The sequence below is a fragment of the Oncorhynchus kisutch genome, linkage group LG4, assembly GCF_002021735.2.
Source record: "Oncorhynchus kisutch isolate 150728-3 linkage group LG4, Okis_V2, whole genome shotgun sequence".
NCBI lineage: Eukaryota > Metazoa > Chordata > Actinopteri > Salmoniformes > Salmonidae > Oncorhynchus > Oncorhynchus kisutch.
This window is the reverse complement of record NC_034177.2, coordinates 16,483,238-16,498,878: the sequence shown is the minus strand read 5'-3', so window position 1 is coordinate 16,498,878 and position 15,641 is coordinate 16,483,238. Positions and strand designations below refer to the sequence as shown.

The 15,641-nt window shown below is 42.3% G+C and overlaps 1 protein-coding gene across 5 annotated transcripts in view; it reads right to left on the bottom strand.

Annotated features, from left to right (window-relative positions):
- pde4cb (phosphodiesterase 4C, cAMP-specific b) overlaps positions 1-15,641 on the bottom strand; it is a 152,306-nt gene that overhangs the window by 56,185 nt on the left and 80,480 nt on the right. The window contains exon 1 of one of the 5 annotated variants that reach the window (XM_031822527.1): positions 2,718-4,219. The exons of the other annotated variants lie outside the window; for them this stretch is intronic. Coding sequence (XP_031678387.1) covers positions 2,718-2,803 — 86 coding nt within the window. The 5' untranslated portion in view covers positions 2,804-4,219. Of the gene's footprint in view, positions 1-2,717; positions 4,220-15,641 lie in introns of those variants that run through there. 5 annotated transcript variants of the gene reach the window in all.

Here is a 15,641-nt window from a genome sequence, read left to right as displayed (position 1 = left end):
TCACTGTTTCTGTCACTCAGTAAAACCTAATGCACCCCAGCAGTGTCATACCATGTACAACATATGGAAAGATCAAGGCAACAGGGACGGTCTATTCTCATGATTTGGTACAATATTGCAGATATGCAGAGAATAAAGTTGTGTTACCTCTAAGTCATCATCTTCAACATTGTGACCTAATACAGCTTTGCTTTGGACTGATATCAGTTGTGTTCCTCCTTTTTATTCACTGTCCCTTATTTATATTGTGGATTGTGTTACTTCACCAATGGAAAGTCTACAAAACATTGAGAAAACCTTTGTATTGAATACAGCATGGAATTGGATTGTGATGATACTGATGAATGAACGCAGCCCACCTTTTTTAAATATATGTTATTATAATATTTGGTGTATGAAATTGTTTGGTGCATAAAAGGAGAGTAATTGCCCATAATGCTGCACCTTTGGACAGTACTTCTATTATTGACAATCACGATTTAGTAACTGCAAAGAAAATATATTGATCTACTGGGATTTTTTAGTTTTGAGAAGGCATTCATGTATTTACAGATGAAGTGAGAAGTTCACATACACCTTAGTCAAATACATTTAAACTGAGTTTTTCACAATTCCTGACATTTGATCCTAGTAAAAATTATCTGTCTTAGGTCAGTTAGGATCACCACTATTTTAAGAATGTGAAATGTCAGAATAATAGTAGAGGGAATTATTTATTTAAGCTTTTATTTCTTTCATCACATTCCCAGTGGGTCAGAAGTTTACATGCACTCAATTAGTATTTGGTAGCACTGCCTTTAAATAGTTTAACTTGGGTCAAACGTTTCGGGTAGCCTTCAACAAGCTTCCCACAATAAGTTGGGTTAATTCTTTCCCATCCCTCCTGGCAAAGCTGGTGTAACTGAGTCAGGTTTTTGGGCCTCCTTGCTCGCACACGCTTTTTAGTTCTGCCCACAAATGTTCTATAGGATTGAGGTCAGGGCTTTGTGATGGCCACTCCATTACCTTGACTTTGTTGTCCTTAAGCCACTTTGCCACAACTTTGGAAGTATGCTTGGGGTCATTGTCCATTTGGAAGACCCCATTTGCGACCAAGCTTTAACTTCCTGACTGATGTCTTGAGATGTTGCTTCAATATATCCACATAATTTCCCTTTCTTAAAATGCCATCTATTTTGTGAAGTGCACCAGTCCCTCCTGCAGAAAAGCACCCCCACAGCATGATGCTGCCACCCCCGTGCTTCACTGTTGGGATGTGTTTTTCGGTTTGCAAGCCTCCCCCTTATTCCTCCAAACATAACGATGGGCATATTGGCCAAACAGTTCTATTTTTGTTTCATCAGACCAGAAGACATTTCTCCAAAAAGTATGATCTTTGTCCCCAGTTGCAAACCGTAGTCTGGCTTTTTTATGCAGGTTTTGGAGCAGTGGCTTCTTCCTTGCTGAGCGACCTTTCAGGTTATGTCGATATAGGACTCGTTTTACTGTGGATATAGATACTTTGTACCTGTTTCCTCCAGCATCTTCACAAGTTCCTTTGCTGATGTTCTGGGATTGATTTGCACTTTTCGCTCCAAAGTATGTTCATCTCTAGGAGACAGAACAGAACGAGTCTCCTTCCTGAGCGATATGACGGCTGTGTGGTCCCATGGTGTTTATACTTGCGTACTATTGTTTGTACAGATGGACGTGGTACCTTCAGTCATTTGGAAATTGCTCCCAAGGATGAACCAGACTTGTGGAGGTCTACAAAAATGTTTTTCTGAAGTCTTGGCTGATTTTTTTTTATTTGCCCATGATGTCAAGCAAAGAGGCACTGAGTTTGAAGGTAGGCACAGGTACACCTCCAATTGACTCAAATAATTTCAATAAGCCTATCAGAAGCTTCTAAAGCCATGACATCATTCTCTGGAAATGTCCAAGCTGTGTAAAGGCACAGTCAACTCAGTGTATGTAAATTTCTGACTCCCTGGAATTGTGATACAGTGAATTATAAGTGAAATAATCTTTCTGTAAACAATTGTTTGAAAAATGACTTGTGTCATGCACTAAGTAGATGGCCTAAACGACTTGCCAAAACTATAGTTTGTGAACAAGAAATTTGTGGAGTGGTTGAAAAACGAGTTTTAATGACTCCAACCTAAGTATATGTAAACTTCCGACTTCAACTGTTATGTTTTCTTGTATTTATGTTTTGAGAAGGCAACTACATTTTGAAAACACATTTACTGTTTTGCAAAAGGCCACAGAGTTCTTGTGAGCTATGTTTTGAAAATCAACAAAATTGTTCCAAAAAATGCTTGTACGCGATTGAGAAAAATTGCAAAACAAAAAACAAATAAAAAAACAGTATTTTCTGAAACTGAACATGTTACAATAAATGTACTTGCTCCATTTAACCCCCCAAAACAGGAAGTCCACTGGGCAAAAGTGTGCCTGTTTGAAAAACGAATTTGCTTCCTCAAACTAAAAGCTGTTGGATAAACTTCTGTAAAGTAATTGTACTGCTGTGCAGTCATGTTGTACATGAACCAGAAGGACACAAACACATTTCGCTGCACCTAACCTGCTGTATATGACAATAACAAAAAAATAATGTTTAGTCTGAAACCATAACTGCTTGGATTGAGTGCAAAAAACAAAGGCCATATAAAAATGTAAAAAAGACTCAAGATAATCACGTACCCCATACAAGATCCAGTCCTACATATACATACCCTAAGCAGGAGTGTCTCCGACCGTGGCTGCTTGGGCCACAGCCAAACAGGCTCCCTTTCCTTGGAAATCGGTGATCTTTGTTCATTGTGGGTCAAAGCTTCTGGCTGCTACAGTATGACTTGCTGGGCTGACAACAAAAAGAGAGGCTCCACACACCCACAACAGCTGTGAGACGAGGTGGAGCTCAGATGGAGCTCATCCTCTCCGAAGGGCTCTCCTGCCAGGGCTGTAGCCACCACATGCTGCTACTGCCTGTGAAGACCCAGGGAGCGGTGGGTAGGTGGGTGTCCCCGGACCAGCTCCCCGATCACAGGTGTGCTGCCCTTTGGGCAGGGAGAGCCAGGTGGAGGGGAAGAAAGGACGCAAGCCCTTCTGACGCACCAGGATACTGGGGTAACTGTAGGTCATGAGAAGGGGAGAGGCTGGGGAGAAGCAGAAAATAAAGGAGTCCCAAGTGCTGTAGGGTACGCAAGTCTCAACAAGACCAGCGCTCTTCAGTCAGTGCTCCAGATAGCCTTCTTGAATAGCTTTATTAGCATTCCATTTTGAGGTTGTCTCTTGTGTTGTCCAAACTCCAGAGACGGATTCTTAAATAGAACTGCTGTAGAAAGTCCTTGAAAGATAAAAATGTCAGCTCTTAAAACAAAGTCTCTCACAGTCCCTCTCTGTCTTTCCATCTGTCTCTACAGAAAGGGGAAATCCTCCATGATCCAGTAACCTTCAGCAATGTGAGAAAGAGAAGGGAATGAGGAACGAGTGAGGAGGGCAGAGCAAGCGTTGACCTCTCTCCGCAGTGTGGGAGAGCTTCCTACGTCCCCAGAGGTGCTAGCTGTGGGGGCTGCAACCAAGGCCCATACAAGTCCCCACAACCGTTTTCAGCTTTTCAGGAGGATATCAACAGTAAAAGTGAAAGAGACTGAAAACAAAACCTTTCAGTAAAGAAGGAATTCGATTCAAGAAACTGCGGCAGAGGAAAGGAAAGGAAAATCCAAGACTTCATTGAGTATGCCAGAAGCAGATGGTAAAGTTGGAGATGGTTGCAAAATGGTCAAAAGTATAACTTGCACACCTACCGTATTAAAAAGGCGCATGGAGAAAATGTTTATAGTGAATAGAAAACTCCAGTAAAACTCCAGGTCGCTCTCTATCTCGCACTCTCTCCTGGCAGCCCTAGCCTAGTTAAGGCCGACATGTGGGATCGACATGCCTCCCAATGTGGCTTCCTTCCCCCTACAGCTAAGTAATGACATGGTGCATTGTTGGATTCCACGAATAAGGGGTAGCAGGGGGTGAGGGTGCACTCATATGTACTCAGGTGGAGTTTCTAGGTGCACACAGAGACAACACACACACAGAGACAGAGACAGAGAGAGAGAGACAGAGAGACAGAGAGAGACAACACACACACTGAAACACACACATGAAAAGCATACGTAGAGTCTGCACCCAGGGATAAAAACAGCGATGAAAACATCAGGAGGTTTTCAAGCCCTGTAGTTAGGAAATACAAAAAAGTGGCTTATTTCTCAGGAAACCGCTACCCACAACATACGCAATGTCACTCTTGCACAAAGCCAGTCCACCAACATGTGTACATAACACATTTGCTGTACTATAGATGAGACTGTTATTGAGACAGACTTTTTTTTACATTGTGCCACAGACAGGCCAGGGCTGGAATAAAAGCCTGCAAACCCAGTAGTTTAGTTTCATAGGACAGGCAAACTCAGGCATGTTGGCTCTGATCGTTCTCACGCTACAGTAGCTGCAGATGCTCAATAAAATGCCACAGTAATCATCATCATCCACCCTGGATTGGGCTGACAAAGGCTAATGGCCCTGAGCCTTGTACGATACAAAACCTCTGTCTCAACAACAAGACAACCTACTCCCTGACCTCACCTTTTTCCTAGACACTACACACCTTACAGGTGGCTAGAGTCAAAGGTCAAAGACTCCAGCCACCCAAGTCATAGACCGTTCTCTCTGCTACCGCACGTTAAGCAGTACCGGAGCGCCTTGTCTGGGACCAAAAGGCACCTGAACAGCTTGTACCCCAAGCCATAAGCCTGGTGAACAGTTAATCAAATTGCTACCTGGACTATTTACATTGACACCCTTCATTATTTATTTATTTATCTTAAATTGTTTTGAACTGACTCTCTTGCACTGGCTATATGTACACTCACTGTACTCTACCCACACACTCACACATACTACACTGACACTCCAACACACACACGTTGCTGCTACTCTGTTTATTTTATATATATATATATATATATATATTCTGATTTCCTAGTCACTTTTACCCCTACCCTAAACCCAGGGTTTAACGAACTACATGTAAGGGATTACCAAAAAAACAGTAACTGTAATCTGTTACCAGCTAAAATATTGTAATCAGATTAGAGATACTTTAAAAAAGATTACTTCGAGGATTACATTTAAATTCAGAAAGGATGTTTGTGTTTTCTCAATGACATTCAAATCAGCATTGAAAAAAGGTGCAGGGTTAAGTTTGTTCCACCTGAGTGAGTCTGACCACAAATCAGACACTATGATGACACACCAAATGGGTTCGATGGGTCGCGGAAAAAGAGCAAGAATAGGTTTATGTAGGCTACAGTCCAAACTGTCTCACAATTGTGAGACTGCAGTCAGGATTCAAAGATTATCCAACTTGAATAAACGCTAGGAGGTACAGATGACAGCAGTGGTGTAGTCTACGGTGATACGGATATCACTTATTATTGACATCTACATAGCGCATTAATATGACTCACACTGCTGCGCTCTTATTAAGCTATTTGTGGTTGTTGTGGATGGCTGTTCACAAATCTAAATGAGTATTTAAACCCAATAATGGTTGAATTCAAGAAGTTTAAGCTACCTATCAATCATAGTTTTTGAAACTAGTGGACAGCCAGTGAAAAATGCACTCTAACAGCTGTATAGTGTGGATACCAGACTATGGAATAAAAGTGGGGCTTTTAATTCTTGCTGATAAAAAAATGTAATAAATCCATAGGACACATTCTCAAACTCACACACATTTGATAGCAGAAGTTGCTACATCCATTTTTGGACTTATAAATGATCGATCTATATATATACATGCACGGTACCAGTAAAAGGTATGGACATACCTACTCATTCAAGGGATTTGATTTTTTAAAACTAATTTCTACATTGTTGAATAATAGTGAAGACATCACAACTATGAAATAACACATATGGAATCATGACCCAACCAAAAGAAAGTGTTAAACAAATCTAAATATATTTTAGATTCTTCAAAGTAGCCACCCTTTGCCTCTGACAGCTTTGCTCACACTTGGCAATCTCTCCACCAGCTTCACCTGGAATGCTTTTCCAACAGTCATGAAGGAGTTCCCACATATGCTGAGCACTTGTTGGCTGCTTTTCCTTCATTCTGCGGTCCAACTCATCCCAAAACATCTCAATTGGGTTGAGGTCAGGTGATTGTGGAAGCCAGGTCATCTGATGCAGCACTCCATCACTATCCTTCTTGGTCAAATAGCCCTTACACAGCCTGGAGGTGTTTTGGGTCATTGTCCTGTTGAAAAACAAAATTAAAGTCCCACTAAGCTCAAACCAGATAGGATTGCATATCACTGCAGAATTCTGTGGTAGCCGTGCTGGTTAAGTGTTCCTTGAAATACAACATAAATCACTGACAGTGTCACCAGCAAAGCACCCCTACACCCCCATGCTTCACGGTGGGAACCACACATGCGGAGATCATCCGTTCACCTACACTGCGCTCACAAAGACACAGTGGTTGGAAACAAAAATCTCAAATTTGGACTCATCAGACCAAAGGAGAGATTTCCACCGGTCTAATGTCCATTGCTCGTGTTTCTTGGCTCAAGTAAGTCTCTTCTTCTTCAAATCAAATTGTATTAGTCACAAGCACCGAATACAACAGGTGTTGTACAACGAGCCCCTAACCAACAATGCAGTTAAAAAAAATACAGATAAGAATAATAAATAAAAGAAACAAGTAATTAAAGAGCAGCAGTAAAATAACAATTGTGAGTATATACAGGGGGATACCGGTACAGAGTCAATGTGCGGGGGTGCCGGTTAGGAGAGGTAATATGTACATGTAGGTAGAGTTATTAAAGTGACTATGCATAGATGATAACAACAGAGAGTAGCAGCAGTGTAAAAGGGGGGGGGGCAATGCAAATAGTCTGGGTAGCCATTTGATTAGGTGTTTAGGAGTCTTATGGCTTGGGGGTAGAAGCTGTTTAGAAGCCTCTTGGACCTAGACTTGGCACTCCAGTACCGCTTGCCATGCGGTAGCAGAGAGAACAGTCTATGACTAGGGTGTCTGGAGTCTCACAATTTTCAGGGCCTTCCTCTGACACCACCTGGTCCTGGATGGCAGGAAGCGCGCTACCCTCTGTAGTTCCTTGTGGTAGGAGGTTGAGCATTTGCCATACCAGGCAGTGATGCAACCAGTGCTCTAGATGGTGCAGCTGTAGAACCTTTTGAGGATGAGGACCCATGCCAAATCTTTTCATTCTCCTGAGGGGGAATAGGTTTTGTCGTGCCTTCTCCCCGACTGTCTTGGTGTGCTTGGACTATGTTAGTTTGTTGGTGATCTGGACACCAAGGAACTTGAAGATCTCAACTTGCTCCACTGCAGCCCCGTTAATTCTGTATTCTGTATACTTCCGGCCCTTCTTTGGACACTGTGTTAACAACCCTCCAGGCAAGCTTCAATGCCATACAACTCTCCTTCCGTGGCCTCCAATTGCTCTTAAATACAAGTAAAACTAAATGCATGCTCTTCAACCGATCGCTACCTGCACCTACCCGCCTGTCCAACATCACTACTCTGGACGGCTCTGACTTAGAATACGTGGACAACTACAAATACTTAGGTGTCTGGTTAGACTGTAAACTCTCCTTCCAGACCCATATCAAACATCTCCAATCCAAAGTTAAATCTAGAATTGGCTTCCTATTTCGCAACAAAGCATCCTTCACTCATGCTGCCAAACATACCCTTGTAAAACTGACCATCCTACCAATCCTCGACTTTGGCGATGTCATTTACAAAATAGCCTCCAATACCCTACTCAACAAATTGGATGCAGTCTATCACAGTGCAATCCGTTTTATCACCAAAGCCCCATATACTACCCACCATTGCGACCTGTACGCTCTCGTTGGCTGGCCCTCGCTTCATACTCGTCGCCAAACCCACTGGCTCCATGTCATCTACAAGACCCTGCTAGGTAAAGTCCCCCCTTATCTCAGCTCGCTGGTCACCATAGCATCTCCCACCTGTAGCACACGCTCCAGCAGGTATATCTCTCTAGTCACCCCCAAAACCAATTCTTTCTTTGGCCGCCTCTCCTTCCAGTTCTCTGCTGCCAATGACTGGAACGAACTACAAAAATCTCTGAAACTGGAAACACTTATCTCCCTCACTAGCTTTAAGCACCAACTGTCAGAGCAGCTCACAGATTACTGCACCTGTACATAGCCCACCTATAATTTAGCCCAAACAACTACCTCTTTCCCAACTGTATTTAATTTTTATTTATTTATTTATTTTGCTGCTTTGCACCCCATTATTTTTTATTTCTACTTTGCACATTCTTCCATTGCAAAACTACCATTCCAGTATTTTACTTGCTATATTGTACTTACTTTGCCATCATGGCCTTTTTTGCCTTTACCTCCCTTCTCACCTCATTTGCTCACATTGTATATAGACTTGTTTATACTGCATTATTGACTGTATGTTTGTTTTTACTCCATGTGTAACTCTGTGTCGTTTTATCTGTCGAACTGCTTTGCTTTATCTTGGCCAGGTCGCAATTGTAAATGAGAACTTGTTCTCAACTTGCCTACCTGGTTAAATAAAGGTAAAATAAATAAATAAATAAAAAATGAGAATGGGGAGTGCTCAGTCCTCTTTTTCCTGTAGTCCACAATCATCTCCTTTGTATTGATCACGTTGAGGGAGAAGTTGTTGTCCTGGCACCACCCGTCATTGTCGGTGATCAGGCCTACCACTGTTGTGTCATCGGCAAACTTGATGGTGTCGTGCCTGGCTGTGCAGTCATGAGTGAACAGGGAGTACAGGAGGGGACTGAGCACACACCCCTGAGCGGCCCCTGTGTAGAGGATCAGTGTGGCGGTAGTCAATTAATAGAATTCTCACATAGGTGTTCCTTTTGTCCAGGTGTGAAAGGGCAGTGTGGAGTGCAATAGAGATTGCATCATCTGTGGACCTGTTTGAGTGGTATGCAAATTGGAATGGGTTGAGGGTTTCTGGGATAATGGTGTTGAAGTGACCAGCCTTTCAAAGCACTTCATGGCTACAGACGTGAGTGCTACAGGTCGGTAGACAGATTACCTTAGTGTTCTTGGGCACAGGGACTATGGTGGTCTGCTTAAAACATGTTGGTATCAGGACAGGGACAGGTTAAAAATGTCAGTGACTTTGCTCTTGGTCAGCGCATGCTTGCAGTACACATCCAGGCAATCTGTCTGGCCCTGTGGCCTTGTGAATGTTGACCTGTTCAAAAGGTCTTACTCACATCAGCTGCAGAGAGCGTGATCACACAGTCTTCCAGAACAAGCTGGTGCTCTCATGCATGTTTCAGTGTTATTTGCCTCGAAGCGAGCATAGAAGTAGTTTAGCATGTATGGTAGGCTCGTGTCACTGGGCAGCTCTCGGCTGTGCTTCCCTTTGTAGTTTGTAATGGTTTGCAAGCCCTGCCACATCCGACGAGCGTCGAAGCCGGTGTAGTACGATTCGAATCTTGGTCCTGTATTGATGCTTTGCCTGTTTGATGGTTCGTTGTAGGGCATAGCATCATTTCTTATAAGCTTCCGGGTTTGAGTCCTGCTCCTTAAAAGCGGCAGCTCTAGCCTTTAGTAGGTACGTACGGTCACTGTGGGGACAACGTCATTGATGCACTTATTGATGAATGTACTTCTCAATGCCATCGGAGGAATCCCGGAACATATTCCAGTCTGTGCTAGCAAAACAGTTCTGTAGCTTTGCATCTGCAAAGTGGTCCAGAGTTTATTTTCCTCTGGTTGCCCATTTAATATGCTGATAGAAATTTGGTAAAACAGATTTAAGTTTCCCTGCATTAAAGTCCCCGGGCTACTTGGAGCGCCGCCTTATTGCTGTTCTTTAGTAGTGGTTTCTTTGCTGCAATTCGACCATGAAGGCCTGATTTACGCAGTCTCCTCTGAACAGTTGATGTTGAGATGTGTCTGTTACTTGAACTCTGTGAAGCATTTGTTTGGTATGCAATTTCTGAGGCTGGTAACTCTAATGAACTTAGTTCATCTGTCAGACTCCATGAGAACCCAAAATATAAGCTTGTTTTCCTCCAATGTTTGTAAACATTGTAAATGTAAACAAACACTGTATAGCCTCATAACATGGTTAAAACAATAATTGTGATATCATGAATGGTTAGTCCTTGCATCCATAGCTCTGATTATTTATCTGAGAGTGGTTACATTTCTCCAGGTCCATCCCTCAGCTTTTTACCAAAACAGTGGCAGGGCAACCGTTTTGTTATTGTTTCATCTGTGGATTTTCCCTTTAAACAGCTGCATATTGGCAATATATCAAGTGTCACTTACTCACTTTACTAAAAGGTAAACAATGGGCCTATAGCAAATGCAGCATTTGTCAAATTTTTCACATGTAAATAGCACTTTTCAGTAGTGTGCAAAGCATGCCAATCCATGAGGGCAGCATGTACTTTTCAACTTGAATCAATGAGCCCAATCAGTCTTCCATGACAACAAACTCATAAACAACAAAGTAGGGCTTGCTAATAAGTCCTTAGTTTTGCGGTTATGCTCAGGTAAAACAATTTGGCAAACCTATACTTCCATATTTCCAAGTCCTATTCTTGAAGATCAAGAGCTAATAGCTTTCAAGAGATAATAATGTGGAAATTGAGTAATGGTAACTGTAACTGTAATGGTCAAAACATTTTGATGCAACAACATGGGGAGAAGTCTGTCCATAATAAAGCGCTGCTCTGCCTTCTTAACAACACCATCAACAAGGCGGGTCCTACAGGCCATAGTTTTGTCTCACCTGGACTACTGTCCAGTCGTGTTTAGGTGCCACAAACAGAATCAGATCGAAAAAACAGATAAAAATACACTTTATGGAACAGTGGGTGCTGTGGAGAGAAACACACACATGCTAACACACGCACTCTACACACACAGACATGGATTTTGTGTTATACTGTAGATATGCGGTAGTAGAGTAGTGGTCTGAGGGAACACACTTAATGTGTTGTGAACAGTGTTATGAAATATGTGATTCAATATTTTGTATTGTATATGACTGCCTTGATGTGCTGGACCCCAGGAAGACAGCAGCCAATGGGGATCCTTAATAAATACAAATACGCACATGTATATAATGTATTACCTTTAATTATCTCGTACCCCTGCACATTGACGTGGTACTGGTACTTCTTGTACATAGCCTTGTTATTGTTTTTAGTGTGTTACTATTTCCTTTTTTATTTAGCAAATATTTGTTTTACTTTTTAACTCTGTACGGATGGGAATGGGCTCGTAAGTAAGCATTTCACTGTAAAGTCTACCCCTTTTGTAATTGGCGCATGTGACCAATAACATTTTATTTGAGTGTTAAATGACAGTGTTTGATCGCCCAGGTTAGAAATGTTCATTGACAACAATCTCCCAATGAATCACATCTACCTCTGTGCAGGTGATTGTGGGATAAGGAGCGAGATCTCACTTCTAATGAGCTGGGTCGTTAAAAAGTTCAGCAGGGAATGTTTGGTTTAATTGGCCTCCCAACAGCTTTGTGGCCCTGCAAGAACATCTCTAACCGATTCTGTGGTTAGGGAGTACAAAATAACTTCTTTTTTTAAATAAACTGTAGCCAACTCTCCTGTAATGTTTAAAGTATGGTGTGTATGTTCTCTGGCAGTTCACTATCGAGCTCATTCCTATCCACTGCATCTGGGCAGGACACAAAAAACATCATATCGGTAGGCTACGGGTACATATAATACAACACAGACCAGAGGGACAGCTAAATTCTAAAATAAGAATTTGACACTTAAGTGACCCTTATCAGGAGTGGACTGGGGGTGTCCTGGAGTGTGTCAAAGTGCGTCAGATTGTGCCCCCTCCCCTGCATGGTCCTGGGTCAGACCCAACCCATTATAGACCCCTTAGGCCCTCATCAAACAGCCTCATTAAAGCATGAAAACACACCCAAACATGTGCTCATCGATCTGTCACTCAGCTGCAGCGTAGAAACAGTCTGAGTGGGACAGAGAGTGGGGAGGTCTGTAGGCTTGGCTGGAGCTGATACAGAAGAGAACATGGGAGGCTAGATATTAAAATCAGGGGACAAGACAGAACACACACCATACATTTTTCTATAAAGGCCTGTTTGTCTTCCATGACTGTTAGTCAATGGTAACCAGGGCAGTCTTATGAGTTTTCCACATTAGTCCATGTTTGGTTATAATGAACCTAGTTTGTTTATCAACCCCCTCTGTATGATTAATTGCTCCAGACAAAGGGGGACTAAGTGCATCAAAGAGGTGTGTGTGCAGTCCTCTTGCTAGGTCTGAGTCTGTCACAGCAAGTGCAAGGTGTGTGTCCAGTCTGGTCACAGTGAGTGTGACAGCAAACTGAATGAATATGTGCAAAATCTGTAAATCTCTTGACAGACAAGAACGGACAAATCTGGGAAGGACAACCAACTAGAAAAGGTGTAGGCCTACAGAGTAGTAAGAAGTCTCTTTTGCGAAAATTAAGACGTCATCATTACATGGATTTACGTCAGAAAATAAAACGCCATAAATGACTTCGTAGGTGTGTTCTGTATCAGAGGTATGCAATACAAAGGCAGCCATCATAACTACAGTACAACATAAATCAGCCCTATCGCGAAAGGCTGCTGCTACTGTACTTCTGGTGAATATCTGGCCAGCGCAGGATAATCTAAAGTCCTCTAGACAATTGCATCTCATCTGAAGTACTTTCTCTTCAAGTTTTATTCGTCGTTTGTACAGGATACACATGGTATACATCTTCCAACCAAATGCTTCCTTGCGGGTTCCTTCTCGACAATGCAACAATAAGAAATAAAGAAAAGAATACGAGCATAAACTAAATCTTGAGCGGCAACCGCAGAAAGTGCTCGGCTGCCAACACATACCTTTATGATGCATCCCTCTTGAGTTTATCTTCTGCGAGGCTTCACAGTTCACACTCCCTGCACTGTCAGAGACTTTATTTATCTTCTTTGACGTTGATACCAGCCGCTAGCTTTTGTGCGTGTATCATCTGCTTAATGCCAATTTTCCTGACATACCTTTGTAGTCAGTTTTCCTGCCCTTGTTGCTTGAACGTGCACCTTGATTTCAAGTCAAGGTTTCAAGCCAAATACTGTGCTATGACATCTCAAGGTTTTGTATGGGGTCTTGTGGCAATATCATTTAAAAAAACAATTGTGCCTTCCTCTATTATACTTATGCTAAAAAATAAGATATTGTATTCTATTGAACCATTTACATTATGTTTGTATTCTTAACTTTTCTTATTGTTGATGTATTGTCGAGAAGGAACATGCAGGTAAGCATTTAGTTGGACGGTGTATACCATCAAATCAAATGTTATTTGTCACATGCGCGGAATACAACAGTGCAATGCTTACTTACAAGCCCTCAACCAACAATGCCTTAAGAAGTTAATAAATAAAAAAATAAAAAATATGTGTTAAGTAAAAAATTGAAAATAAAAGTAACAAATGATTAACAGTAAAATAACATATACAGGGGCTACCGGTACAGAGTCGATGTGCGGGGGCACTGGTTAGTCGAGGTAATTACGGTAATATGTACATGTAGGTAGAGTTAAAGTGACTATGTATAGATTATAAAGAGTAGCAGCAGCATAAAGAAGGGTCTGGGTAGCCATTTAATTAGCTGATCAGGAGTCTTATGGCTTGGAGGTCGAAGCTTTTAAGAAGCCTCTTGGACCTAGACATGGCGCTCCGGTACCGCTTGCCGTGCAGTAGCAGAGAGAACAGTCTATGACTAGGGTGGCTGGAGTCTGACAATTTTTAGGGCCTTCCTCTGACACCACCTGGTATAGAGGTCCTGAATGACAGGAAGCTTGGCTCCAGTGATGTACTGGGCCGTACGCGCTACCCTCTGTAGTGCCTTGCGGACGGCGGCCGAGCAGTTATCATACCAGGCAGTGATGCAACCAGACAGGATGCTCTCGATGGTCCAGCTGTAGAACCTTTTGAGGATCTGAGGACCCATGCCAAATCTGTTCAGTCTCGCGAGGGGGAATAGGCTTTGTCGTGCCCTCTTCACGACTGTCTTGGTGTGCTTGGACCATGATAGTTTGTTGGTGATGTGGACACCAAGGAACTTGAAGCTCTCAACCTGTTCCACTACAGCCCCGTCGATGAGTTTTATATGACTAATAAAACTTTAAACTTGATTGCGTGGTAGGCCCCTCTGTGTAATTAACCTAAACTGGGTTGTTAATCCTGGCAAGGAAGCACAGATCATTCCCTTTTACTTTGACTCCCTACTTTTTTGGGGGGGATGGCAACAACAACAACAAAATTCTAAACCCTGATGTGGGTTCAGCAAACCCAGACCTAATCTTAACCTCAGCCGTTAGGGGTTAAACCCTAAAACTGACCTTGGATCAGCTCTTAGAGGCAACTTAAAGGGATTACTTCAGGATTTTGGCAATGAGGCCATTCATCTACTTCCCCAGTCTGATGAACTTGTGGATATCATTTGTATGTCTCTGTGTCCAGTAGGAAATAAGCTAGAGGTACAGTGCCTTCAGAAAGTATTCACACCCCTTGACTTTTTCCCAAAACATTTGTGTTGGACTGAAGTAAAAATTGATCAAATTAAGATTTTTTGTCACTGGCCTACACACAATACCCCATAATGTGGAAGTGGAAATGTTGTTCAACATTTTCACAAATTAATAAAATATGAAATGCTGAAACTATTCAACCACTTTGTTATGGCACGCCTAATTAAGTTCAGGAGTAAACATTTGCTTAACAAGTCACATAATAAATTGCATGGACTCTCTGTGCAATAATAGATTGAACTCATTGGCCTGAACGCCAAGCATCACATCTGGAGGAAACCTGGCACCATCCCTACAGTGAAGCATGGTGGTGGCAGCATCATACTGTTAGGATGTTTTGCAGCGGCAGGGACTGGGACTGGGAGACTAGTCAGGATCGAGGAAAAAAATGAACGGTGCATTCATTATAGAGAGATCCTTGATGAAAACCTGCTCCAGAGCGCTCAGGACCTCAGACTGGGGCAAAGGTTCACCTTGTAACAGGACAACAACCCTAAGCACACAGCAAAGACAACGCCGGAGTGGCTTTGGGACAAGTATCTGAATGTCCTTGAGTGGCCCAGCCAGAGCCTGGACTTGAACCCGATTAAACATCTCTGGAGGCACCGTGCAGCGACGCTCCCCATCCAACCTGACAGAGTTTGAGAGGATCTGCAGAGACGAATCAAATCTAAATTTAATTTGTCACATACACATGGTTAGCAGATGTTAATGCGATTGTAGCGAAATGCTTGTGCTTCTAGTTCCGACCATGCAGTAATTTCTAACAAGTAATCCAGCAATTTCACAACAACTACCTTTTATACACAAGTGTAAAGGAATGAATAAGAATATGTACATGAAAATATATGGATGAGCGATGGCCGAACGACATAGGCAAGATGCAGTAGATAGTATAGAGTACAGTATATACACATCTGCGATGAGTAATGTAGGGTATGTATGTAAAACATTATAAAAAGTGGCATTGTTTAAAGTGGCTAGTGATACAT